This window comes from Eurytemora carolleeae, unplaced genomic scaffold (assembly GCF_000591075.1).
Source record: "Eurytemora carolleeae unplaced genomic scaffold, Eaff_2.0 scaffold150, whole genome shotgun sequence".
NCBI classification, from domain to species: domain Eukaryota; kingdom Metazoa; phylum Arthropoda; class Copepoda; order Calanoida; family Temoridae; genus Eurytemora; species Eurytemora carolleeae.
Genome location: NW_019396434.1, coordinates 179,297 through 204,425, shown reverse-complemented (window position 1 = coordinate 204,425; position 25,129 = coordinate 179,297). Strand labels below are relative to the sequence as shown.

The following is a 25,129-nucleotide window of genomic DNA, read 5'->3' as shown; positions in this document are numbered from 1 at the left end:
TTTTCATCAAAAGTATTTGATCTCATCTATCTCAGTAAAAAGTTTTAAAATGTTTTGATTTTCGACCTATACTCAAAAAGTAGTTTTAAGTGTAACAAAAACGACTTCTTTACAAAATATACCCTAAAATAACTAAAATATAGAGCTTTCCGATGACAAATTAACTGTAAAAATTAAACTTACGTTGTTTCCACAGTAAAAAAATACCCCATCAGCAAAGTTTTTTTTAGAGGGGGGGGGGGTTATTTTTAATACGTATCCCTCTTATTGCATATTTTATGTTTATCAGAGATACTGAAAAATATGTAACTTGCGTTCAAAACTCAAGAAATCTGTATTCCTTCTTAAATTTAGTTTTTAAAGTTTTGTTTTCTTAAAGATATGAACATTGAACATGGACAAAGCTATAAGTAAATAAGGAATATGTCAAGATAACAATATTACTAAAATGTGTTTAGTTTGGTAGGAAATATGTTAGCATTAATTGCTATATTTGGGGTCTTGGCTGGTAGGTTTTTTAGTTTCATTGCAATCTTTTTCTTTCTTTTCTTTTCCGAGTACACTAGGTGTACATAACTAACATTACACTACGTGTACAGTGTACAGTGTATATCACCAACTTAACTAGGTGTTTAGTGTGCAGTGTACATAAAGAAACTTTACAACACTTGTACATTATACACTGTACAGTGTGTATAACCAGCTTTACAATAAGTGTATAGTGTACTATGAACACAAACAATTTTACACTAGGTGTACAGTGTACAATACAATTTTACATTAGATGTACAGTGTAAAGTGTTTATCCAACTTTACAATAGATGTAAAGTGTACAATGTACAGTGTACATAACTAACTTTACACTAGGTATACAGTGCACATAACTAACTTTACACTAGGTATACAGTGCAGTGCACATAACTAACTTTACACTACGTATACAGTGCACATAACTAACTTTACACTACGTATACAGTGCACATAACTAACTTTACACTACGTATACAGTGCACATAACTAACTTTACACTACATATACAGTGCACATAACTAACTTTACACTACGTATACAGTGCACATAACTAACTTTACACTACGTATACAGTGCACATAACTAACTTTACACTACGTATACAGTGCACATAACTAACTTTACACTAGGTATACAGTGCACATAACTAACTTTACACTACGTATACAGTGCACATAACTAACTTTACACGAGGTATACAGTGCACATAACTAACTTTACACTACGTATACAGTGCACATAACTAACTTTACACTAGGTATACAGTGCACATAACTAACTTTACACTACGTATACAGTGTATAACCAACTTTACAAAAGGTGTTCAGTGATACATACAAGGTGTACATTGTACAGTGTATATATCCAACTTTACAAAAGGTGTACAGTGTACATTGTACAGTGTACATAACCAACCTTACACTAGGTGTATAGTGTACAGTGTACAGTGTACATAACCAACTTCACAATGGGTGTACAGTATACACTGTACAGTGTACAAACAACGTTTACAGTATACAGTGTATATAACCAACTTTACACTAGGTGTAAAGAAAAGAGGGCACATAACCAACTTTACACTAGGTGTACAGTGTACTACAGTGTACATAAACATCTTTTAACAAAGTGTATACAGTGTTTACAGTATACACTGTACAGTGCATAAACAACTTGAAACTAGGTGTACAGTGTGCAGTGTAAATAATCAACTTTATACTAGGTGTACAGTGTAGAGAGTACAATGGAGACCAAGTGTACAGACTTGAAGTCCAGACTCCCAATCAGATTGAATATCTGCAGAACCTACAGAATAATGGAGCTGATTTCTGGACTGAGGTATTAATTTAACTTTAAACTTCTAACCCATCTTTCCTAATTTTTCTCTTTTCGACTTTAGTATATTTGCTTGATGATTCCAAAAAATGTTATTATCAAGGGCTATTGAAAAAAAGATAATACTTCAGCCAATAAGATTTTTTAGGTTCGTTTGGGTAATGTAGATGTCAGAGTGGAATTAAAAGGTGAGCCAGTCATCTAAAATTTTAACAGTTCAAATTAAATTTTTTAATTTTAGATAAAACTGTGTGGGAAAAAGAATTTCAAAACCTTGGTATTAATTTTTCTGTAATGATTGAGGTAAAATTTTTTCATTTTTTGTAACTTTGTCTTATGGGGGGGGGGGAGGCTTTGGAAAGTTCCAGACGTTAGCCAGAAAATTGTTAAAAATAGATCTTTATAGTTATAGATTATTCTTGATTTTTTGATACACCGACCAGCCGTTTGATCATGCATAAAAAACCCAGTATTTTGCTAAATTTGTTCACAAGCATAAAGTTAAAAAAGGGAAAAGTTTGAGTGTTTAATTGTAAGCCGTTTTAAAGTTATAACAAAAAAATTACAAAGGTGATAGTGTTAATAATAAAAGATAGAGAAAAAGGGATTTATTGGGGGACACCTCGATATGATCCGTATTTAGGATTTGGCTGGACTTATAAAGGAAAGTAAGACCTGGTTTAAAAAAGGAGACAAATCCAGGTAATTATTAGGCTTGAGGTTAAAACTTTTATATTTTAAATCCGGTTCTAACAAGCTCATTTAAATTGTATTTGTATGTATGTATACATGGATTTCTTTTATATCCCGGAATTTAATTTAAATTATTCAATTTAAATATTATGCTGAGCGCTATCCATAACAAAAAATTCAGCAACCATAGTTACGTTTTAACAACAAAAGGAAACTTGTGACAAAAGCATATTTTTTTTCTTTTTTTCATGATTGTTATTTTTTTAAATATTGTCTTAAAGCGTTTTTAATGTCCTTAAAAATCAATACTTGTTTTATGACTAAAAGTTTCTTTAAAATGATTTGTTCTGAATTGTAGGGTTGGATCAAAGCATGCTATGGACTGGACCTCTTATCATCCTGTCGAGGATATGCATGTAAATATTTAACCATGTAAAGGCTGGGGGGGGGGGGGGTCTGAATTATGTATAGGGGACTGGGGAAAATGGCCTAAGAGTTATATTTAGCAAATTATTAAAAAAAAATTTTTTAAGCATTAAATTAAAAAATTGTACAAAATTGTTCTAATAGTATTACAGTACTACAATTTTCCCACTTTGGGATCCTTGGGACCCTCCCCCCTGGGTCCCTGGGGGGGGAGGGGGATCCCAGGACCTCAAAAACTCCATGTGGGATACAGCACCCCAATATTTGTTTTTGATATTTTCAAAATAATTTGTATTTGAAATAGTTTGCACATTCTTCTTATCTATTCATTGGTTCAGAATTCTGCTAATCTCTGTTTCTTTTTTAATTCTGTCCGATATTTCTGGTTTGTTGCAAGGAAGTTTAGCTCATCATATGTTTCTAAATTCAATATCTCAGCTGCTGACTCTGAACTCACAAAGAATAATGAAATTTTCTAGAATTGATATTTGCTATCTCTTCAGGTTTGTAGATTGTTGCATGATGACTATACTAAATATAGATCTATACACAATTAATGTGTAATTTTCCTAGCTCTTTTACAGGGTGTGGAAAAAAGAAACACTGCAACAAACATGGAATTTTGAAAATTTGTAGGACCCAATGTCAGAATCTCCACATGGATTGTAGGTTTTACTTAGAAACTGGCTCAAGAGATCTGGTTTTCAGGAGTGCAAGTTTAGCTTTTCTAGAGCAATCGTAGACCTATGGAGAGGTAAACAACCCCTCTGTTTTCCAGGGTAATACAGCATTGACAGATGAATGCAGACATCCATTGTTGATTATCTTGTGTTTTTTAATGTAGATTTTCCTTCATACCTTCAGTTTCTTATGTGTGTACGTTTAACTAGATTTGCCAATTTTCTCTGTCTCCCTGTACTCCTAGTAACTGTTAGAAGCGCCTCTGCAAAGACCTAGGTTCTGCTTTGAGGAAAGCTAGAGTAGAACTGGAATAGCCTAAGAGTAAAAGTATCTGTCCTCAAGGCTTGGCCTGAAAGCCTGAATTGAGTTTTAAGTCCCTGTCATATGGCGCAATAAAGACCTAATGTTTCAGGAGAGTTCAAGCTTGAATTAGACCATTAAGACTTTTCTGAAGGCGTCCTTAATAACGTTAAACAAGTGAACCTTCTGTCCGGGAGGCAATACATCAATAGGTTATTTTGTTCGCTAAGTGTGTGTCTGTCTGATGCTTTTTCCCAGCTGTCCACGCCACCCCTTACCCCCTGGGACCATGCCTGGGACTTAAAGCAGCCAGATATGTTGCCATACAGGTGTCTTGATCACAGCACTTTGATGGCGCCTTGATCACAATGCGAAGATGGGGCCTTGGTATAGGGTCTTAACAAGTACATTTCAGATCAAAAGGGTGTACACAGAGTTATTGCCCTCTCCCCTTAAAGAAAATCCTGTGAATGGAATATATCTTAATCATGGCGTATAGATGGTTTTTTTAGGGTGGAGGGGAGGGGGGTAACCCTGTGAATGCCTGTGATCTAAAACAGGCTTGTGAAGATCCTACCAGGGCACCATTAAAAAAAAACACAAAATAAACAACAAAATAATTTTTAATAGATTATAATTAACAAAATCAGATTGCAATTTTGGCGCTCAATTTCATACTGAAGGTTGTCATTCATATCATATCCGCAGCCGCTGATTATGAAAATTCAATATTAATAATTAATTTGTAAGTAATTATAAAACTTTATTTTAAATATAAAAGAAATATTTAAAATTATAATTAAATGTTACTTATGTTGTTGGGGCCCAGGTAGGGCTGGGCAGTGGGCATGTTAAAACTTTTTGCTCCAACCGTTTTTAAATAAACTCTCAGATAGCTGATAGTTTTAGAGGGTAAGAATGAAACTTTGTTTTGTTAACGGTATTTTCCGTTTTTTTAAAGTTACTGTTAGTTAATGATCTCAATTTTATTAACGGCATAGACAACCCTTAACAGCTCCGTCTATTGATGGTATGTTATTACAGAATTAATTCATTAACGGTTAATGAAATTGTAAACAGCTTAGCCAAATGGTTCAAAGCATTAAACAAATTTTAGTTAACTGTTTCTGAAATTTTTAATGGTTGTGAACACAAAAGACGACATTTAAAAAAGTCAAAACACATAAAGAAACATTTTTTTTACAAGTTTCATACAATTTACAGCAAAAAAAGAAATCCACCTTTTAAAAAATTCTGTTTCGTTTATGTTCTCACCGTTAATTTTTTTTCCATAACGACTAATCTGTTTTGTTAAGGATTTAAAAATTAAAGGTTTTTGTAATTCATTAATAGACTCTTCAATTAATTTTCTAAAACCTCCGTTTTGTTTACGAAACATGGCCCAGCCCAAGGCTTCAGGAAGGTTTATATGGTTGGTTGAAATTTTAAAATGCATCAATTCAAGCTGAGAAATCCACGAAAATTTGAGAATGACTTAAAATGGTGCCTTTCAGAGTTCAAAGCTGAAATTGTTAAAAAGGACATTTTCCAGGATTTTATGGACTTTCTGGTTTCTACCTATGATTATGTATCAGTGTCTTCAATTGGACAATCATATGAGGGAAATGACATGAGGGTATGACAAATAATAATAACCTTTATTTTTTATTAATTTCAAAGTTTTTGTATGGTTGATGATAAAACTGTTAAAATTGTTCAATTATGTTGACATCATTTTCATAAAAATTTACAATGCTTGTTTTAGATATTTTTCCAAGAGCATATATCTGCATTGTTATAAAATTAAATTGAGGAATTAATATATTGGAGTTGGACATTTTTCCAACAACTTTTTCCCAAATGAACAATTTTTAAAAAGGCAAAATGCCATTTAGGAAATTGCCAATAACGGAAAAATGCCACTAGAATAGTTTTTAACATCAAATTGCAGGTATTGAGTGTATGTAAGGGAGGATGTGGAAATAAGCCAGCTATTTGGATAGATGGCGGGATTCATGCAAGGTTAGAATAATGTGAACTTTAGAGTTTCCATTCTTTCCAGAATCAATTTGGTTTCTGATGGAACCTTTTCTGAAGCTATTGAGAATGTTAACCTTTTGGAAATTAACAGCTGAAAATTTCTTAGCTGATTAAAGATTAAATCTACCTTCTAAATGCTACGGAGGAACTAAGTGTGCTGTGTTAAATTCTGAAGAAAAAAAATCCTTACTGAAAACCCAGGCCGACCTTTTAGTCTTCTGCCACTGTATCATATATGATCATATTTAGAGAATGGGTGTCTCCTGCCACTGTAACCTATATGATAAATGAACTATTGGAGAATAATAGTGATCATCCTGACTTGACAGAGGTAAGGACCATTCTGAACATGAAAATCTTAAAATATTCAAATCTTAGAACATAGATAACTCATCAAATTTACGAAAGATAAACTGCGCCGCAACCTGCATATATATATGTATAGGGTTGGGCGTTGTTCCTGGGGAACGATTGTTCTTTCATGAGAACAAACGGAATTATCAAGAACAATACCAACGTTCTGAAAAAAAGAAGGAACACACAGAATGCATTAGAACGGAAATTGCTTGAAAAGAACTTTAAAATCTGGAAGGCATTTTTATCATCAGGAATGCATTCTAAGTCGGAAACGCATTTTAAATCAGAAAAATGTTTAAATCATTTAGAAATAATAAAACTCCCCTCCCCCTTCCCTAATGCAACCTGTTCCCCATTCTAATAATCTGTCCTCACCATTTAAACAATAGTTCTCCCAGTCCGCATTTTATTATCTAATAGCAGGTTGAGGGCCCAGACCAACTTTTAGCCTAGCGATCTCTGAATTAGATCATTGCACAGACAAGCTCAGGAAACTGTGTTGACCCGGTCCTGGCTATGTACTGTCATTCCAAAAGAATAGCTACCAGCGGGCTTAGTTGTGCCCCAAGCAGGCTAGATTCAGGCTACTTGCACAGGCGAACCAGTGCAACCACTCTTGACCCACAGATGTGACATCAAACTCATATTTCATATGGACAAAGAACGGAATGAGGATGGAACCATTCTTGACAAAGAAGGGAACGGAACGGGGATGGAACTGTTCTCAACAAAGAACACAAAGAATAGAACAGAATCGGAAAAAACCGTTTTCGTCTAAGAACACCAAGAACGGAACGGAATGGAATGTGATTGGAAGGATTGAAACAAGAATGAAAGAGGAACAAACAATCTAGCAAAAGGCTCTCGTTCTAGAATGAAACGGAACGATTTAAAAAAAGGTGGAACGTGCCAAGCGTAGTTGGGCAGGTGTGCCATGTCACAACCTGTCTGGGTGCAAGCACCAGGAGGATTTTAAAGATCTCGATTATGTGGTCTTACACTGTACAAACCTCTTATAGGTCTCAAAAGATTATTAAAATTCTCTACAATGCTACACTCTCAGCTAAACTACGATGTCTAGACAGACACACTCTCTAGACTAAGTTTTCTCTCTAAAAACGACTTTAAATGACTTTAAATGACTTTAAATTTTCTATCCATTAAAAAGTTTACTATAGAATTCGAACCAAGTTCAAGTATACTTCTTGTTATTAATTCAAACCGATAAAGATAAAACTTTGAAAAAAGGGGCTGTAAGCAACATTTTTAAGTGAACCTCGACTAATAGAAAATGATCAATTCACAACAGTACACTTGAAACTTTTATCTGATCAAAGATGTAAAATATAACGTCATTATAAATTCAGCTTGAAAAGTCTTTAATTCTGATAATTCTTTTATTTTTTTCTGCAGGAGAAAATTGCATAAGTGATCGATTTTTAGAGAAACTACATTTGAAAATAATCAGTTTTTAAAATTCAAATTCAAAATGTTAAAATTAAAAAAAAAACATGGATATCTATTTCATACTTGTTCAGACAAAACCTTTAATGGTTCTGTTGTGAATCGTTCATATCACTTTATAAATGGAAGGGTCATTTAAAATTACGTTTACAGACTCTTTAAACAGGAATTGGACTGGTATATAATTCCAAATATCAACCCAGATGGATATAATTACTCATACACTGACAGGTGAGCATCAAACATAATAAAATATCAACAAACATTTGATTTCAAAATGAATAAATGATGAATTTTGCTAAATTTACTTAATGGAGTGTTCTCAAAACATGAAAAGAGGGTTGGGATAATCCATTTTAAATTATACATATTATGAATATTGGCATAAACTGAATATTCCTATCTTCTAATCGGAGACATCGAAAGAATTTACAAAATGTCATCTTCTAAACCTACTGATAATGGAGCACTGCTGCAGATGATTATTTTTTCAATTGAATTATTATATGGAACTCTCTAAAACGCTTCCCGCATATTTCATGCAGATTTTATGAATATTTCTTTATTTTACACTTACTGAAACATAGGTAAAATAGTGTAAAACTCATTGAAAAATTGTCAAGATAAAATTTTATAAATTCTTTCGATGTCTCCAAAGTTCTGGGTCCAACTGTAGTTAATGTTATATTTGCTACATATAATGTAGTTCTTAATTTTTGTGAACACTCAATTAAGGCTGTGGAGAAAAACTCGTTCCCCAAATGACAATGGATGTTTTGGAACTGATGCAAACAGGTACAGGATTACTCTCAAAGGATGAGATTTCAGAGACAACTGTATGGAATTTATTGAGGTTTTTTTCTTACATTCATGCATCTCTGCATTTGAACACAAGCTTCTTTTGATACCAAACAATTTAGTAAACCATTACCAGGAAAGATTGAAGGCAACAACCAAATCTAACATTAAGATCGTTATATTTAAGAATTTTTGCTCGTCTTTTGAATCTTATCCTTTTCAGGTAACTGGATAAATATAAATATATAAGGATAGGCATATTGCTGGGAACGTACAGACTTTTTTCAAACAGTTTTATTATTAGTTAGTAAAAATAGCTTAACCCTATTCCGCCTGATCTTTTTTGGAGATAACTCAAAAAGTATTGGTCTGAGGCTGTTCAGTTTTTTTTTAACTTTTCTAACTAAAACATGCCCCTCACTTTAAGCTCAAAGCGGGGCTATTATACTTACTGCAAGTCCTCAGGCATACTGCCTGAATGGCTTTTTTTAATCTGTACAAATCTTTGAAATAAAAACCTAAGAAAACAGTCCATAATCAATAAAAGTCCAATAAAACATCAAATTCTTCATAAGAATAAAATTATCTTAAAATATTTACTACGTAAAGAAAACCTCAATTATGAATTCATATTTTTTTCTTTCAGAAATTGGGGATTCCATTGGAATGAAGGAGGATCATCAAATGATCCTTGCGATGAAGCTTACATGGGTAATAATAGATACAATAACAATAATGATAATATTGATAATTATTTTTAAAAATGAAATATCAATGAATACCGTTAAAAGAAATTTTAACGTTATGTTTAACCTTTCCAATGAAGAGTGGGCAGGAAATTGCCAGAATTCAACACTTTTTATGATAAAAAAAATAAAATTTTCTTCATACTTGCTCAAGGGTAACATTGTGAATTGGAAATGCCACAACATAAATGGACAGTCAATTGAAACCACCCTTTTTAAGGTAAAGAAGCATTTTCTGAGGTAGAAAACAGAAATGTCAGAGACTTTATACTAGAACGGAAAGGCCAGATCAAATTCTTCAATACTCTTCACTCTTACAGCCAATATGTAAGTTAGATTGTAAGAAATGTTTATATCCTGAACAAAATAGGGTGTTTTGATACAATACTATGAAGCTGAATTTTTATTTCTATTAAGCTTTTAAACGATTTCTACTCTCTATGATAATTTTTGCAATTTAAACGTTTTTCTTAGAAATTGATGTCGATATTAACGATATCAGCAACTTAAAAAATATCTTATCACAAGTTTGTTGTCTTTATACTGGTTTTAAGCATGTATTCATTTAGAAGGAATTGTATTTTAAAGAGAGTTTTTGCAAAAATGAAATGGGGTATAGGCTTACGACAAAAAAATAATTGCTTTTAATCGCTACTAATCTTACTTCTATCTGTTGCGTCTATAAGGAGAAAATTGTTATACATGACTTATATACTGAAGAACGTAGCGTCCATAAAAATTCAGAAAGTTGCAATATCCGACTCTGATTGTAAAATAATCAATTTTATTTTTAAACAAATCAATCAGATATTACAACCTATAGTCATCGATTATTTTTCGACGCATTTGTATATGGTAAATATTTCATAATACTTTAGGTTGTAATATCTGAATGATTTGTTTTAAATTAAATTTATTATTTTATAATTTGAGTACTATATTGCAACTTTCTGAATTTGTATGAACGCTACGTTCATCAGTATGAGTTGTTTTTAACAATTTTATCCTTATAGAAGCAACAGATAGAAGTTTGGAAGTGATCAAAAGCGATTATTTTCGGCGCAAGCCTATACCCCCTTTCATTTTTCGCAAACACTCCCTCTAAGGTTGGTTTTTTTAACCACATATTCACGGACTTTTAATCAAGAGAGATTCCAAAATATTTCCAATAGTTGATAATAGAATTTCTGAAACAAAATTAACAAAAGATTAAATTTTTTATATTTCTAGATTCTTTTACCATGGGGTTGGAGCTTTGATCATCCAGATAACTATCTAGAAATGCAGTTGCTGGCTTTTGAAGCTGTTCTAGAGCTACTTATTGTTCATGGAACTGAGTACGTTATACACAGGGGTGCATACAGGAATTTGTCCTTACATTTAATAATTTCCAAAAAAGGGGGGGCTGGGGGGCAGCATCTCTCCTGGAAATCATGGCTTAACCCCATTATTCCCCCTCCTCCTCCTGTATATGCCCCTGGATTTATACAATCATCAAATATTGTAATATTGTAGTATGGTGTAATATTTAGAGTATGATCAGATACTAAAACCCCTCACCCCTTCCTCTGAATCTGAATGGAGTAGAGAACCTGGAGACATATGAGAACTAGGACTTCCATGGCACACAGGAGAACTAGGACTTCCATGACACACAGAAGAACTATAGATTTCCATTCCAATTACAGACCAAGATATATTCTCCATTTGGTTCTATGAACAGAGCTACTGGAGACTTGGAGCAGCTATAGAGTGTTCATACAGAGGAAAACTAGATTACCCAGCCAGTATTAGAGGCTGCTTTAAACTCTTCAGAGGATCCTGAGTACAGGGACACCGCTCTTTGTAGAGCAACTCTTCACAGACCTGTTGTGGAATCAGCAGCAGAACCAGAGGATCCTGAGACAGGAGATGCTGCTCTTGACAGATCTATTGTAGAAGCAGTTGAGTACCAAGAGATCATGATGCAGTAGACCCTAGTCCTTGTAGATAGCTCTTCACAGACTTGTTTCCAGTCCAGCAAAGTAAGCAGCTAAATTAGTGAAGACTCTGGCTGGAACAACTACAATAGCAGCTAGGGTTACCGTAGAAGCATCTCATGAATCAGAGCAGATGAACGATATATTGAGTTGAGGAAGCTGCTCAGATAGATGTTGAATTAGAGCGGCTGAACGAGACATTTGAGCTGAATGAGACATTGAAAGTAGCTGAACTATGGTCTTTTAGAATATCTAAAGGAACTGATTTAACAAGAATAGCCTTATACAGATGTACTTAACAAATAAACTATGAAGCTGATAAATCCCATTCATTCATATTTTGAGAGATATCTAGAGAGAAAAAATTAAAGGGATTTACAAGAATTAGAATACGGAACATAGAGTGAAACATTTGTGCATACCCCAACCATGGGAGCAAGTGATTGATCTCAAAATCCCTAAGATTTACATCTTGCATTCTAATTGATTGAACCCATTAATTATTACAATATAAATAAAGCTCTTTTGATACAATGACAACCAGAAACTGCAAAATGAATGTTGTCTTTGTACTTTCTTTTCCATAAGAAATATCATTGAAATTGCTTTAAAATATTGATGAAATATCTAGAACGAAATTGCAAAACTAAAATAAAAAAGAATTCAACTGTATACTGGTTCTCATTGTCATATTTATTCTTTCAGATATGAGGTTGGAAGCATTCCTAGTCTCTTGTATATTGCTAGTGGAGGAAGTTTAGATTGGGCGCTAGGAGAGGCAGGAATTCCTTACAGCTTTGGTAATATTTTAATCAAGGATTTTTGTACAAAACAGCTGAACCCATTGGGCCCAAATTTGAACCCAGGGAAGGTTTATGGATGCTCAGAAGTACAAACATTTTTGAAATTTTTCATCATATATCATTTATAAATATTAATATGTATTAATTATATATTATTTTATAAACACCCTGAGCAACTCTATGTTCTCAACTTCTCAAGCTAAATGCTTAATAGTTATTTACGCCAAATTCTGCAAAAATTTTGTTTGGCTGTTTTTACAATTTTTGCAGTACAATTGCACGAAAATTCAATCATTTTGATAATTTTGAATTTGATTTTTGGAATTGCTTGATTTAAAGTCATCCAAGGGTGACACAATTGTTGTTTTTTAAATCTACAGTTGCATAAAATTTGCGTACCTAACAAAGATTTATAGAAATTTTTATTATAACCTTAAAGTTTTTCTTATATTTAAAATATTTTTGTTTTTAAAGCTATGGAGTTAAGAGACAAAGGAAAGTATGGTTTTGTTCTACCACCTGACCAGATTATTCCAACAGGTAAATATGATTTGTTCTCCCACCTGACCAGATTATTCCAACAGGTAAATATGGTTTTGTTCTCTCACCTGACCAGATTATTCCAACAGGTAAATATGATTTTGTTCTACCACCTGACCAGATTATTCCAACAGGTAAATATGATTTTGTTCTACCACCTGACCAGATTATTCCAACAGGTAAATATAATTTGTTCTACCACCTGACCAGATTATTCCAACAGGTAAATATGGTTTTGTTCTTCCACCTGACCAGATTATTCCAACAGGTAAATATGGTTTTGTTCTCCCACCTGACCAGATTATTCCAACAGGTAAATATGATTTTGTTCTACCACCTGACCAGATTATTCCAACAGATAAATATGATTTTGTTCTACCACCTGACCAGATTATTCCAACAGATAAATATGGTTTTGTTCTACCACCTGACCAGATTATTCCAACAGATAAATATGATTTTGTTCTACCACCTGACCAGATTATTCCATCAGGTAAATATGATTTTGTTCTCCCACCTGACCAGATTATTCCAACAAATAAAACACACTTCGAAAACGCTCATCAATGCGGTCTCTTTGTTGCATTTTTTTCCTAATGATGGATAAACAGGCCTCGTTAGTTTATTAAAAAATTCATAATAAAGTTTGTTTTGCAGTCTAAATAAAAATCTTTAAGCTATTCCTAAAACCTTATCATATTCTTTACAGCTTTTAAAATGTTTCATAGATTTTTGTATTAAGTGTAGATTTTTAGGTTTAGCACAACAATAGAGTTTCTTCTAACCAGTGCATTTTGTAAAAATAAGTCTTTTCCAAGTTTGGCAAAACATTTTCCAGGTTAACCAAACAAGTTTAGGAATTCATATTTTACATTTTTTTAATTAAAACAAAACTTATCGTTTGGTTGGACAAATTGCTAATTTACATAGTAGTGGAAAATGTGTTGCATTCATTTCAATTGCTGTTGACAAATATTGTTAAAAAATGTCAAATATTTTAAAGATTTCTTTAAGTTTAATAAGTTTTTTTTTAAATATGAACAAAAAAATCAAACTAAAACGCTCAATTTTACTGTATGAACGATTTTACTGAACAAATCATTTTACTGAAAGAACAATTTTACTGAACAACTCATTTTACTGAAAGAACAAATTCACGGAACAAACCATTTTGCTGAAGGAGATGGGTCGATAACAAATGATGAAAAAAAATATTTAACAAAGTAAAAAAATTCACCGATCTGCAATAAGAACATTCACTTTCTGAATTTTGATAATTTAGGCGAGGAAACCTGGGCCTTTCACTTGACAGTTGCAAGAGCTATCATCAGAGAATTTGGAAAACAAATTTAATATTTGTAGTTAATACATTTTAATTCAATAAAAGACAGCATATACTTTTCGGAAAATAATCATTTCATTTAAAAAATTTTTATCAAAAATGTACTTTTTCTATTTCTCATAGATATTCAATGATTATATGCAACGATGCCTACTCCAACAGGCTCAGATCTTAAGTTAAGTCAGGTAATTGAAATCAAGGAGTAACATATAAACCTACTTTAGCATCCATGAAAAAAAATTTTTAAAAATACACAAAGTTTGTAAAATTTTCTAAATATCAAAGTAAAGTGGAAAACTTATTTCTCAAGATTGAATTATATCTTTAGTTTAATGGCGTCTGAAATTTATGCCTTTTTTAACTTTAATAATTTATTTTAATTAAGTTTACATTGTTTTTAAATTTCTATAAAATATCAGATGGAAACATTTTGAGATTTCTATAATTCATGTTTTTCATTATTTCTTCTTGATCATCCATTCTTTGTCCATCATTCAATCATACTTCGGCTAATTTTTAAAATAAAAATAAATGAATTTTTTGGATGTCTCTGCAGCTAGCCAAATTGCAAGAGAAAGTAATATTTTTCCGAACCCTGTATCTTGGTCCTATTCTAAGAGGAGTAAGGTCACTACCCTCTCCCCTGACTCCCCTTTGGTTTCATATTTTGCTCGAGTTTCATTTTCCAGTCGAGAAGGAATATAAAGATGGGACGGGGAGGATGGTACGTCTGCCATCCTGTGTATTTGTCTTTAAGCTTTGAAATGTTTCCCAACATCTAAGTTAACCGTAAGGTTTTTGAGATTTATCAAATTGTACAAAAAATCTTATCATTAAAATAAACCCCAAAACCCTGCTCCAATTGAGCACTGGCTTGAATCTCAAAACACTGAATACAATTTGAAGCGGAACCAACAATGTTTGAGCCGCGTCTCATATTTGAACTCCTTTGGTGCTTCTTATAGTCGCATGTTCAAAATCTTTAAATTCGTCCTCTGAACAGGTTAAAAAGTAACTCGTACTTTTGCCATCAGAGTTCTGAAGGGTTGTTAGAAAAGGATAAAACCTTCCCAGTGGAGGACAATACTCTAACAAAAAAGCTAGTTTATTAAAAAAAAAGTATTTCTTAAGACATAACATTATCTAAATTTATCTTTAAAGTTCTAAAACCTTAATAAATAACTATGTCTTCAATTAAAGTTTATTAAGTAAAGTAACATTTAAACTTTGTTTCCAAATTCTCTGAGGATTGCTCTGGCAGCAGTTAGATGGTAGGCCCATGTCTCTTCTCCTGAATATTATTTAAAATTTTAGTGACATTTTTCTATTTTGGGTGGTTTTATTGATTGATTGATTTCTAATATTCTACAAATACGAAAGAAAATCAAATACAGGGTGTCCCACAAAACATGACAGTAGTAAGACGACTTGAAAGTCGTCCTTAATCTTTGATTTGATTTGTTACATTCAGTGTCCATATTACCGGAGATATTAAGAATTTCGTTCAGATTTAAATTTTTCTAAAATTAAACCAAAATTGTCGAAATCTAAACCAAATTCTTCCAATCTCGTTTAATATTTAAAACACAACAAAGACAGACCACATTTTGAAAATGCAAGGACTAGGGGTATTTTGTACTAATTATCTCTAGAATTTTACTTTTAAAATTAGGTTGACAAATAAATGTAGCAAATTTTATCAAATATCAAAGATGTCATACAAGTCGTCTTGCTACTGTCATGTTTTCTGGGACACCCTGTATCTAAAGTAAAGGGTTTTGTTCAATTGTGAAGAAAAATAGTAAAAATAAATAATAATTTGAACAATTGTGAGCATAAGTATAAACGGATAACAAATAACTATAGAATGAGTTTAATGAACCTGTTGGGATAATTTGATTTGGTGGTAGAAGGAATCCATAGTTTCCAGTATCTCTCAGTTCCATTCCTAAACATTAAACTGAAATTGATGTTTTTAAAATAGTAATTTTTACAATGATTCATATTTGTGGGATGTACAGGGTTACCTGCAAAGGATGACACTTTAAAGGGGCTATATACTTTATATAACTTCAGATGACCCTACATGCAAAGATGAAAATGCCCGATTTACAATGGTACCTTTAAAAGCTCTGTTTGATCAAGTATGAATTAGATATTCATGTTTTTGTTCATTTGTACTGTTTATTGTCAGTTGCGGTTTCTCTGCCAAAGTGACTAACACATTTCTTGCTTTAAAAAGCAGTGGAGAAATTATCAGAGTTAAAGACTTACAAGTTACATGTCTTTTAATAAAATTAAATATTTCTTCATTCCGCTCATTCTCATTGTTACCCATGATGGACAACTTTCCCATATTTAGTGCTAGGTGTTCAACCCATTAATTTAAAACTATACTCAGTAGATATAAAATTCAGTTGAACCCAAAAAAGTTATTCTCTTTACTTGAAGGACTTACCATAACTGTAAGGTATTCCAGCCTCTCCTAGTGCCCAATCTAAACTTCCACCACTAGCAACATATAGGAGACAGGGGATGCATCCAACAGTGTATCTAAAAGTATTTAGTTCAGAAAATTATATATTTAATTAAATGCCATGCCAACATGTGGGAAGTCAGCCATCTTTCACTTTTAATCCTCTTCTTACTAGCTCAATAAATGTGGATTTAGTAAACATTGAATATCAAAATAAGCATGATCACTTTACAAGTATACGTTCAATAAAAAATTATAGTTTTATGCCTGATTCTTTTCTTAATAAAACACACTGAGATGCTTAAGTCTAGACTTGTATTGTAAACATACTAGACATGCTTAGTTCTAGACTTGTATTGTAGACCAACCTAGTTCCATGAACAGCAGTAAGCTCTGCAACTGCTTCAAAAGCGAGCATCTCTAGTTCTGAATAGTTATCAGGTTGCTCGTATCCCCAACCCCAAGGCAGAAGAATCTAAATAAGTCAATACTTTATTTTTTTTAGATTTTCAATAATATTTGAACTATTTAACGCTATCTTGTTGAGGAATAGAGGGGGGGGGTTGAAAAAAAAATTAGACCTATAAATTTAATAGTTTGGGTGCTAGGGAGGGTGGTTTCTACATGCATTTTTCAAGGGCTTCTCAAAAATATAGTTTTAGATCTGTAGCTTTAGTCACAAAAAAGTTATGGGCTATTTTAGATTTTTTTTTCACAGACCGGACTTTTTTCCGCCTTGTACCCTACCCTTTAAATTAAAAAAAAGTATTTAAAAAAATCCTTTAAATTACTATTAATTAATTAGTCACAAAATTTCACGGTGATAGTGTCAAAAATGAGAACGCTAGGACAAAAATAATACAGGGGGGGGGGGGCGTTTCCCCAGCCTGTTTAGGGTTAAAGTAGACCTTGAGAAGTTGGACTAGAGACATTTATTACACTCCCATATCTCCACTCTTAGCTACGGGCGAAATCATGAAGGGGGGGGGGCAACCTATATAAGACAAAAATGTCCCAATTTTTTTATCAAAAACCACTCTTTCAAAGTTTCTTTATAATATTTATCTTACATATTGGCTGTATGAATGAATAGTGTTGAAGAATTTAATATTGTCTTTTCTCTCCCAAACAAAATCTCTCACATTCTGGTTTTCAATCTCAGAAAATGCAGATTTTCCTATAATACAGGTAAAGGTTTAGTAGTATAGTAAGAGGAATATTGGATTTAAAGTTTAGTTTTCTATTGGTTTAATTCAAATTTTCTAAATCTTGATTGGTTGGATTAGAGGTAGACCTTGGCAGCCAGGTTGATCAGTTTTTTTAACATTTAAATTTTTTTTCGGCTTTCAAGTGACCTTAAAAAAAAATCAAGGTCACATATGTTCATTCTTTTTCTTTATTTTTTTCCTATATCTTCGGTTAGAGTCAAATTTTTGCATACTGTAAGAAATGCAACTTTATGTTTTGCACTTTGTCTGTCATCCAGACACCGAAAAACTTTAAGTTTGGATCATTTTGGCTGCCCAGGTCTAATAAGAGGCTGTTTATTGTGCCTTGCTTTTAGTAATTTTCAGAACATTTATAAAATTAGATTTAATCATCTAATTGCAGAATATTTAATCCAGGATTTACCCATATAGGTCTCTGCACATGGATCATTAGATGATCCTCCTTCATTCCAGTGAAATCCCCAGTTTCTAAATAATATTTTATCATGTGTTTGTAAATATGAGCAGTGTCTAGGATAAATTTCATTTTTATGTAGATCCTATTGTGGATTTAGATCTGCTCTGAAAAAAATAAATCCAGATCCAAGTAATAAACATTTCTTTAAGATTTAATGTTTTATGAACCGTAAACAAAGAAATTGAGTTTTTGTCACAAAATCTACTTTTCTAATCTCTATATCTTTGCTACCCAATGTCGTAGACCTTTGATATTTCAAAATATGAAATCTGATAGCCAAAATAATCTTAGTTTGAAATATCAAAGGTTTACATCATCAGATTGTAAAGATACAGGGATTAGACAATTTGAGTTTGTGACAAAACTCATTTCCTTTCATGAGCTTAATGAACCATTGAATGAAAAGATTGTGAAGTTTTTAATAATTGCTTATTAGTTAACAGTTGAGTTTGTGCTTTGAAAGCAACAAGTTCATATTTATTAGGATTTTGGACCCTTAAATTCAGGAAACCAAAATGTTGCAAATCAAACAAATCTGGATCCGGATCCAAAGCACTGATAAGAGCATTGTTTAGGATCAGCTTTGAGAATGCTGGATCTGTCCTTTGGATCTAAAATCATTTAGATCTGGATCTAAAGCACTAAATCATAGTATGCAACTAAAACAATAATACAGGAAGACTTCAAATATAAAATACCTGTTGGCATCAGTTCCAAAACAACTATTTCCATTTGGAGCACGGGTCTTTCTCCATAATCTAAACATTTGACCAGAATTTTAATTCATCCTACAAGATAAGCTCTAGAAACTAAAAGCTTTATTTATAGATATCAAGTCCCAACTAGCCAAGTTACTCAATCAAATGTACATCTTATTAAGTTTGAGAGTTAACCTTTCGTTATCAATGCTGTAAGCATATCCATCAGGGTTGTGGGATGGAAGAATATACCAATCCAGGTTCTAGAAAAATGTGATTTTTTTTTCTCAGCACAATCAGGTTTTAATATTTCAAAAAGTTATAAGATTTCAAATATACAGCAACAATATATAAACATTATTTACAAATTTTCAATGAAATGATTGATGAAATTTTATTTCATTTAAAAAAATGGATGCCCAATTAACAAAATTTACAAATACCTTTATTTGAGCAAAAAAGATTGGAATATTCTTTTTTTCTGTATTCTTATTAAAGGTTTGCTGTTGAAGGGATGTGTCAATAATTTTAGCAGAGAAATGAATTGGTAATGACAGATCTTTTTGCCCGGTAGACGTTGAAATATCCTCATTTGTACACAGGAAAGGGTTTAAATGGTGCTGTTTAAGGGATGTAAATCTTTAAATGGAGGTTTATCTTAGAATTACATAAAACATTTTGAAAATGAAAGCTACCTCAGTTAGATCTGGATGTTCAGCATCGTTCTCAATCAGCTCATTCATCATGTAGGTAACTGTAGCAGGGGAAACCCACTCTCTTGTAATTAGATACATTAAAATGGAAAGTACTAGAAAATGAGCACATTAAAATTATATTACATTATTATTGAAAAATTTGAATATTCACGTAGGTGCATGTTTGAATATTCACGTAGGTGCATTGCATATTTGAATATTCACGTTGGTGCATATTTGAATATTCACGTTGGTGCATATTTGAATATTCACGTTGGTGCATATTTGAATATTCACGTTGGTGCATATTTGAATATTCACGTAGGTGCATATTTGAATATTCACGTTGGTGCATATTTGAATATTCACGTAGGTGCATATTTGAATATTCACNTTTATCCCCCCCCACCCCAAGATTAAGTCTTTAATCACAATTTGGAATACCACATAAAGTTCTATATTCCTGAAAGGTTCTCCAAATTAAAATAGTTCAGTGACTAGTTGTAGGGGGTACTTTTGCTGTAGTGACTTTTATGGTGTTTGAATTCCCACAATTATTGGAATTTTGCTAGATATTTGTTAATACGTTAATGTTGAAATTTGAGAATGTGGTACCTTGCATGGATACCACCATCAATCCACATAGCTGGCTTATTTCCACATCCTCCTTTGCACACATTCAAAACCTATTCAACATCAAGATATAAAGAGGTTTAGCAAAAACAGGTTTTCTGCCAAATTTAAGTCTTGACTAAACAAAAAACATTTAAAAAGTTAATGCCTTGTCCTAAAAAATAATAAAGAGTTTGATATCATACTTTTTTTCGATAAAATTTTAAACAATCAAAATAAAAAATAGACCAAGTTATACAACAAACATTTTACAAAAAGTTGAACAAAGACAAAAGCACTTTTTTTGGCCTATTTTTTAAGCACCCTTGATCATTCAAAATAAAAAACTGAATGACTTTGCTGCCTTTCATTCACTTCATGCACTTACCCTCATTTCTCTTCCTTCATATGACTCCCCAATGGAAGATACTGATACATAATCATATGTAGCTGCTAGATAATCCATGAAATCCTAATCAGAAATGATTGTGTTTATTGATTTCAGATGATTAAGTTAATGTAAACTTACATGCATGTCCTCTACAGGATGGTAAGAAGTCCAATCCATAGCATGTTTGGCTCCAGTCCTGAAATTTAAATTTTTGGAATTTCCAATTTTTTATCATATGAAATTTTACCTTTTTATTTTTATTCACCTTGTTTTGTCTCCCTTTTTGAACCATGACTTGCTCTCTTGAACTAGCCCAGCCAAATCCTGAGGATTTTAAATTAATAAACCAAACAAACATTCTTCCAAGGGTGGGACAACATCTATTTTATTTTAAAGATAAACTGTATAAAAGTCAATCCATTTGACGATACAAATTTTTTCTGTTCTGCTAATCATTTTTATTTTTAGTTCTAGGGTAATATCTTTAATCTGGGACCAGATTTAATGAATAGGAGAAGCAGTTAAACTGCTTAAACTAAATATAACAACTTTTCTTCAGTTTTACCTTGCGCAAAAGATAAATTGTTGGCAGCAATTCATTAAATCTCATTTGGCACAAAATAAGAAAAAAAACTTCTAGAGGCTGAAATGTTTTGTGGATACTCTGGGTGGCTGGGGGGTGTCTCAGGCTAAAAAAATTGAAAATGTTTTATTTAAAATTCGTCTAATATTTTTTTTTTCTAATTTAAAAAAAATAAAAAAATTTCCCTAGGCAACGCCTTCAGCTAGTACCTATTAAAAGTAAAATTTTTAATCTTTGTGATGAAACAATCTCAAGAACAAACGAGGGTCAACCCAGACCGAAATATATTTTCAATAAATGTGGAACTAACATCTACTTTTTTACTCTACAGAGGTTTGGTCCGTCACCATCACAGAATTTTAAAAGTAAAAAACCTGAAATGCTTAAAAAAATCCCCTACTCCACTCTGAGAAATGTCAAATTTGCATCAAACAAAATGTGTTAGCACCCGAGCCAAATTAAGCTTTGATCTGTTGCTCCAACAAATTATTTTAGATAAAATTTGAGATCTTAGACTGCTCTCTACCCCATAGAACTTATGCTGGTGGTGTACCTTAATCATGACAGAGAACTGAATTCCAAGCCGCTGAAACTCCTCCTCCAATAAAGCTTTGCCTAATCACATTCACAACATTAATCAATTTATTTTTATAACATTTTATTGTTAAAAAGATTGTTTTTGGCACTTCTTACTTTAAATAAAATTTTGAAGTGCAATTAACTAAGGTTGAAGTGCAATTAACTAAGGTTGAAGTGCAATTAACTAAGGTTGAAGTGCAATTAACTAAAGTTGAAGTGCAATTAACTAAGGTTGAAAGCTAAAAAGATAACTTTGTGCTGTGTGTCCATAAGAGCTGGCTATAAGAGGAAGAGGTCATTGCTTAAAGAGCATAAAATAATCAAGAAAATTTAAAATGTTTGAGGACAGATGGTGTGAAATATTTTAGCAATGTTACTATTAATCTTGTTAATATGTAAAAACACATTAATTTAAAATAAAAAATAAACCAATGTTGTAAACTATTAGATAGGGCTAATTTTTTCCTTCTTTTGAACAATTAAGTTTTTTTGCTTTTAAGGAACTTTACATAAATCTGAAATTTAAAATTGGCTGCTTAAAAAGTTTGATTTTATTACAAAAATGCAAAGTAGTGACTCTGACAAAATTTTATCCCTTCTTTAATTTATAAAATGTAACTATATTGAATCAAACTTTAGACTATGTTAGATGTAACACATTTTTGTGACGCTAAAGATACAACACATAATCAGTGTCCTAATTTTCATAAATCTTTGAGCTATTTTTTCTGTTACCTTCGCTCTCAACCCTCACATCCACGGTTCCAAGACGAATCTATATAAAATCAATAACTCCATAAATAAAGCACTTTCATACTTTAAACTTTAGATTTTTAGTTCAAGAAAATTGTTGATTTTTTTTACAGTGCACAAAATTGGACAAATGCACCTGCAAAATTGTGTATTAATTACAATTGATAACAATAATAATGATAATTATAAAAGTAGTTAATACCTCAGTCCAGAAATCAGCTCCATTATTCTCTAGGTTCTGCAGATATTCAATCTGATTGGGAGTCTGGACTTCAAGTCTGTACACTTGGTCTCCATTGTACTCTTTACACTGTACACCTAGTGTAAAGTTAGTTAGGTACACTGTACACCTAGTGTAAGGTTGTTTATGTACACTTTACACTGTACACCTAGTGTAAAGCAAGTTATGTACACTGTACACCTAGTGTAAAGTTTTTATGTACACTTTATACTGTACACCTAGTGTAAAGTAAGTTATGTACTCTTTACACTGTACACCTTGTTTAAAGTTAGTTATGTGCACTGTACACTGTACGCCTATTTTAAAGTTGGTTATGTACACCGTACTCCTAGTGTAAAGTTTTTTATGTACAATTTACAATGTACACCTAGTGTAAAGTTGTTTAAATAATCTTTACACTGTTCACCTAGTGTAAAGTTGGTTTTGTGCACTGTACACTGTACACATAGTTTAAAGTAGATTATGTGCACTGTACATTGTACACCTAGTGTAAAGTCGATTATGTACACTGTACTCTGTGCTCCTAATGTAAAGTTGTTTATGTACACTATAGCACTCTACACTTTAAACCTAGTGTAAAGTTGGTTATGTATACTATATAATTTTTGTAAGTGAATTTTATACACTGTACACTGTACACTTCGTGCAAAAGTTGATTATGTACCTTGCACTTTACGCAAAGTGAAAAGTTGTTTATTGTTACGCGAGCTACGCTGCGTTCATGAAGTCTATGTGATACCCCTGTGATTCTCTGAGTTCCCCCTGACGGTCTGTACAGAACGTATTGTGAAGAACTAGTTTGAGAAGCTGTTTACCGTCCGACTACGCATGCGCAAGTTCCCTGCGTAGGAGCGAGCAGTTTCTACTTCTGTATACAGTTATATTTCATGTAATGTTCGTCTATTATTAAACCGTGTGAATATTCTAGGACCACTGCGGTAATTATGATTATATTTATATGAATATTGTTTATTTATGTTCGGTTATGGTTGATATTGTATCATGTAATGTATGGGTTCCTTGCCACAGTTTTTTAATGCCTGAGTGGATTTATTGCTATATTTGTATGATTTATCACTCAATGCTTTTTCTGTTGGCTTATAAAAGATTATTTAGATTGAAGGCTTAGAGAAATAAACGTTCGGAACCTTATTATCATCCTTGTGTTATGGAGAGCGTTGAGAGAAGGAAGCCTTACAATCCTATCCAGAGAAATACCACTCGGTACTTATAGATTTCATTAGGTCTTTAGGGAATTCGCTAAGTAGCGAAACATTTATATATATTGAACAGTTTACATTTGTACAATATACGTATGATTTTTAAACAAACTTTTGAAAACCTCTAAGAAAAATTCGAACAAATGGCAAACTTGTAGAAAGAAAAGACGATGGGTGAAGAAAAACCTACCAATTGCTGCAGCAAGAATAGTGAATAAGACCAGCATCATAGTGCTGGATTAGAATTTACACTAATAACCTTTAATCTTCCATTCGACCTTTTATCTTATATTTTTTATCTTTTTTAACAAACAACTAAATCCAATAAATATAAGATGATTTAAAAACACGTTTTAAGCTGAAAATACAGAGAGAAACTCGACTTAGTCTTAACTTTATTCTTTTATTTTCTAACTGCATTTCTTCAAACAAAAAATAAAAACTTTTATTTTTTTAATCAACTTAAACTTTTTCATAGATTAGCTCACACAAACAAATTATTGAAATAAAATTCTGTGATTTGAGGAAAGGTGGGTTTTGTCTTTTTACCTTCATCAGAAAGGGGCTCATGCCAAATTCAATTGAGAAAAGATGTATACAAATACGATCCAAAGATAGGGTTGTAAATATTGTTTTTTTAGGGCGGCACGAATAAAGCTTTTTTTTTCAAAATATGATAAACACTTTATAGAAGTTAGGGAGCACTAATTTTAATTTTGTCAACACTAATTTGACCTCTAAAATTTAATGGTTTGAAATTTTGAAAATTAAATAACTTTGTAATTTAAACTTTATGATTTGTTAAATATTTAAAACCCCCCTAAAGAAAGTGCATTAGCGCGAGGGCCTTATTTTGCTTGGTGTTAAGCTTGTTTTTTTGAAAATTATTTATTTTTATATTTCACTATTATGAACCAACCCCCCCTTGAATATAAAAGTTTTTAAAACCAACAGTTTTCCATCTATTGAAAAGCAATCTAATGTTTCTACTTTGAGAATTGTATACATGGAATTTACATTATTGTCTCAAATTTCGTATTATTCTAAGGAGGCTAAAAAAGCACCATTTTGCCAAAATTGTATTTTTTACAAAATTAGTTTAGGACAAATATTGAAAAACAAATATTTTTTAAGCTTTCTTTCACTATAAGGATGATTTTAGT

General features: G+C 32.1%; 2 protein-coding genes and 1 long non-coding RNA gene across 3 annotated transcripts; 2 read left to right on the top strand and 1 right to left on the bottom strand.

Moving 5' to 3' along the window:
* The first annotated feature begins 424 nt into the window (after positions 1–424).
* Positions 425–14,090, top strand: LOC111703258 (carboxypeptidase B). The gene is made up of 17 exons (XM_023475149.1): positions 425–508; positions 1,751–1,866; positions 2,012–2,051; positions 2,105–2,166; positions 2,507–2,565; positions 2,915–2,972; positions 5,516–5,599; positions 5,915–5,985; positions 6,253–6,334; positions 7,991–8,055; positions 8,560–8,619; positions 9,269–9,333; positions 9,589–9,695; positions 10,599–10,705; positions 12,053–12,147; positions 12,625–12,690; positions 13,973–14,090. Exons 1-17 carry the CDS (start codon positions 472–474, stop codon positions 14,041–14,043), a joined length of 1,245 nt encoding a protein of 414 aa, XP_023330917.1. The 5' UTR covers positions 425–471; the 3' UTR covers positions 14,044–14,090.
* A 1,129-nt stretch (positions 14,091–15,219) lies between these two features.
* Positions 15,220–24,251, bottom strand: LOC111703255 (carboxypeptidase B). Its single transcript, XM_023475148.1, has 17 exons — positions 24,157–24,251; positions 22,708–22,823; positions 22,488–22,527; positions 21,727–21,788; positions 20,856–20,914; positions 20,729–20,786; positions 20,588–20,671; positions 20,203–20,273; positions 19,588–19,669; positions 19,088–19,155; positions 18,893–18,952; positions 18,141–18,205; positions 17,579–17,685; positions 16,877–16,983; positions 16,491–16,585; positions 15,915–15,980; positions 15,220–15,323 (listed from the first exon to the last, which is right to left on the bottom strand). Exons 1-17 carry the CDS (start codon positions 24,194–24,196, stop codon positions 15,253–15,255), a joined length of 1,251 nt encoding a protein of 416 aa, XP_023330916.1. The 5' UTR covers positions 24,197–24,251; the 3' UTR covers positions 15,220–15,252.
* LOC111703257 (uncharacterized) lies at positions 23,597–23,973 on the top strand. The gene is made up of 2 exons (XR_002765585.1): positions 23,597–23,684; positions 23,863–23,973. It is a non-coding gene; the product is annotated as an uncharacterized LOC111703257 (long non-coding RNA).
* Positions 24,252–25,129: the final 878 nt, after the last annotated feature.

What these genes read in the sequence shown, in the direction of transcription:
- LOC111703258 (XM_023475149.1), top strand. Translation starts at nt 472, where the DNA reads ATGTTAGCATTAATTGCTATATTTGGGGTCTTGGCTG. An exon ending in GAGCTGATTTCTGGACTGAG is followed by an intron (nt 1,867 to 2,011) that starts GTATTAATTTAA and finishes AAGATTTTTTAG; the next exon opens with GTTCGTTTGGGTAATGTAGA. An exon ending in TTTGGAACTGATGCAAACAG is followed by an intron (nt 8,620 to 9,268) that starts GTACAGGATTAC and finishes TTTTTCTTTCAG; the next exon opens with AAATTGGGGATTCCATTGGA.
- LOC111703255 (XM_023475148.1), bottom strand. Translation starts at nt 24,196, where the DNA reads ATGATGCTGGTCTTATTCACTATTCTTGCTGCAGCAATTG. An exon ending in TGTGAGGGTTGAGAGCGAAG is followed by an intron (nt 21,789 to 22,487) that starts GTAACAGAAAAA and finishes GAATGTGATTAG; the next exon opens with GCAAAGCTTTATTGGAGGAG. An exon ending in ACTGCTGTTCATGGAACTAG is followed by an intron (nt 16,586 to 16,876) that starts GTTGGTCTACAA and finishes AAATACTTTTAG; the next exon opens with ATACACTGTTGGATGCATCC.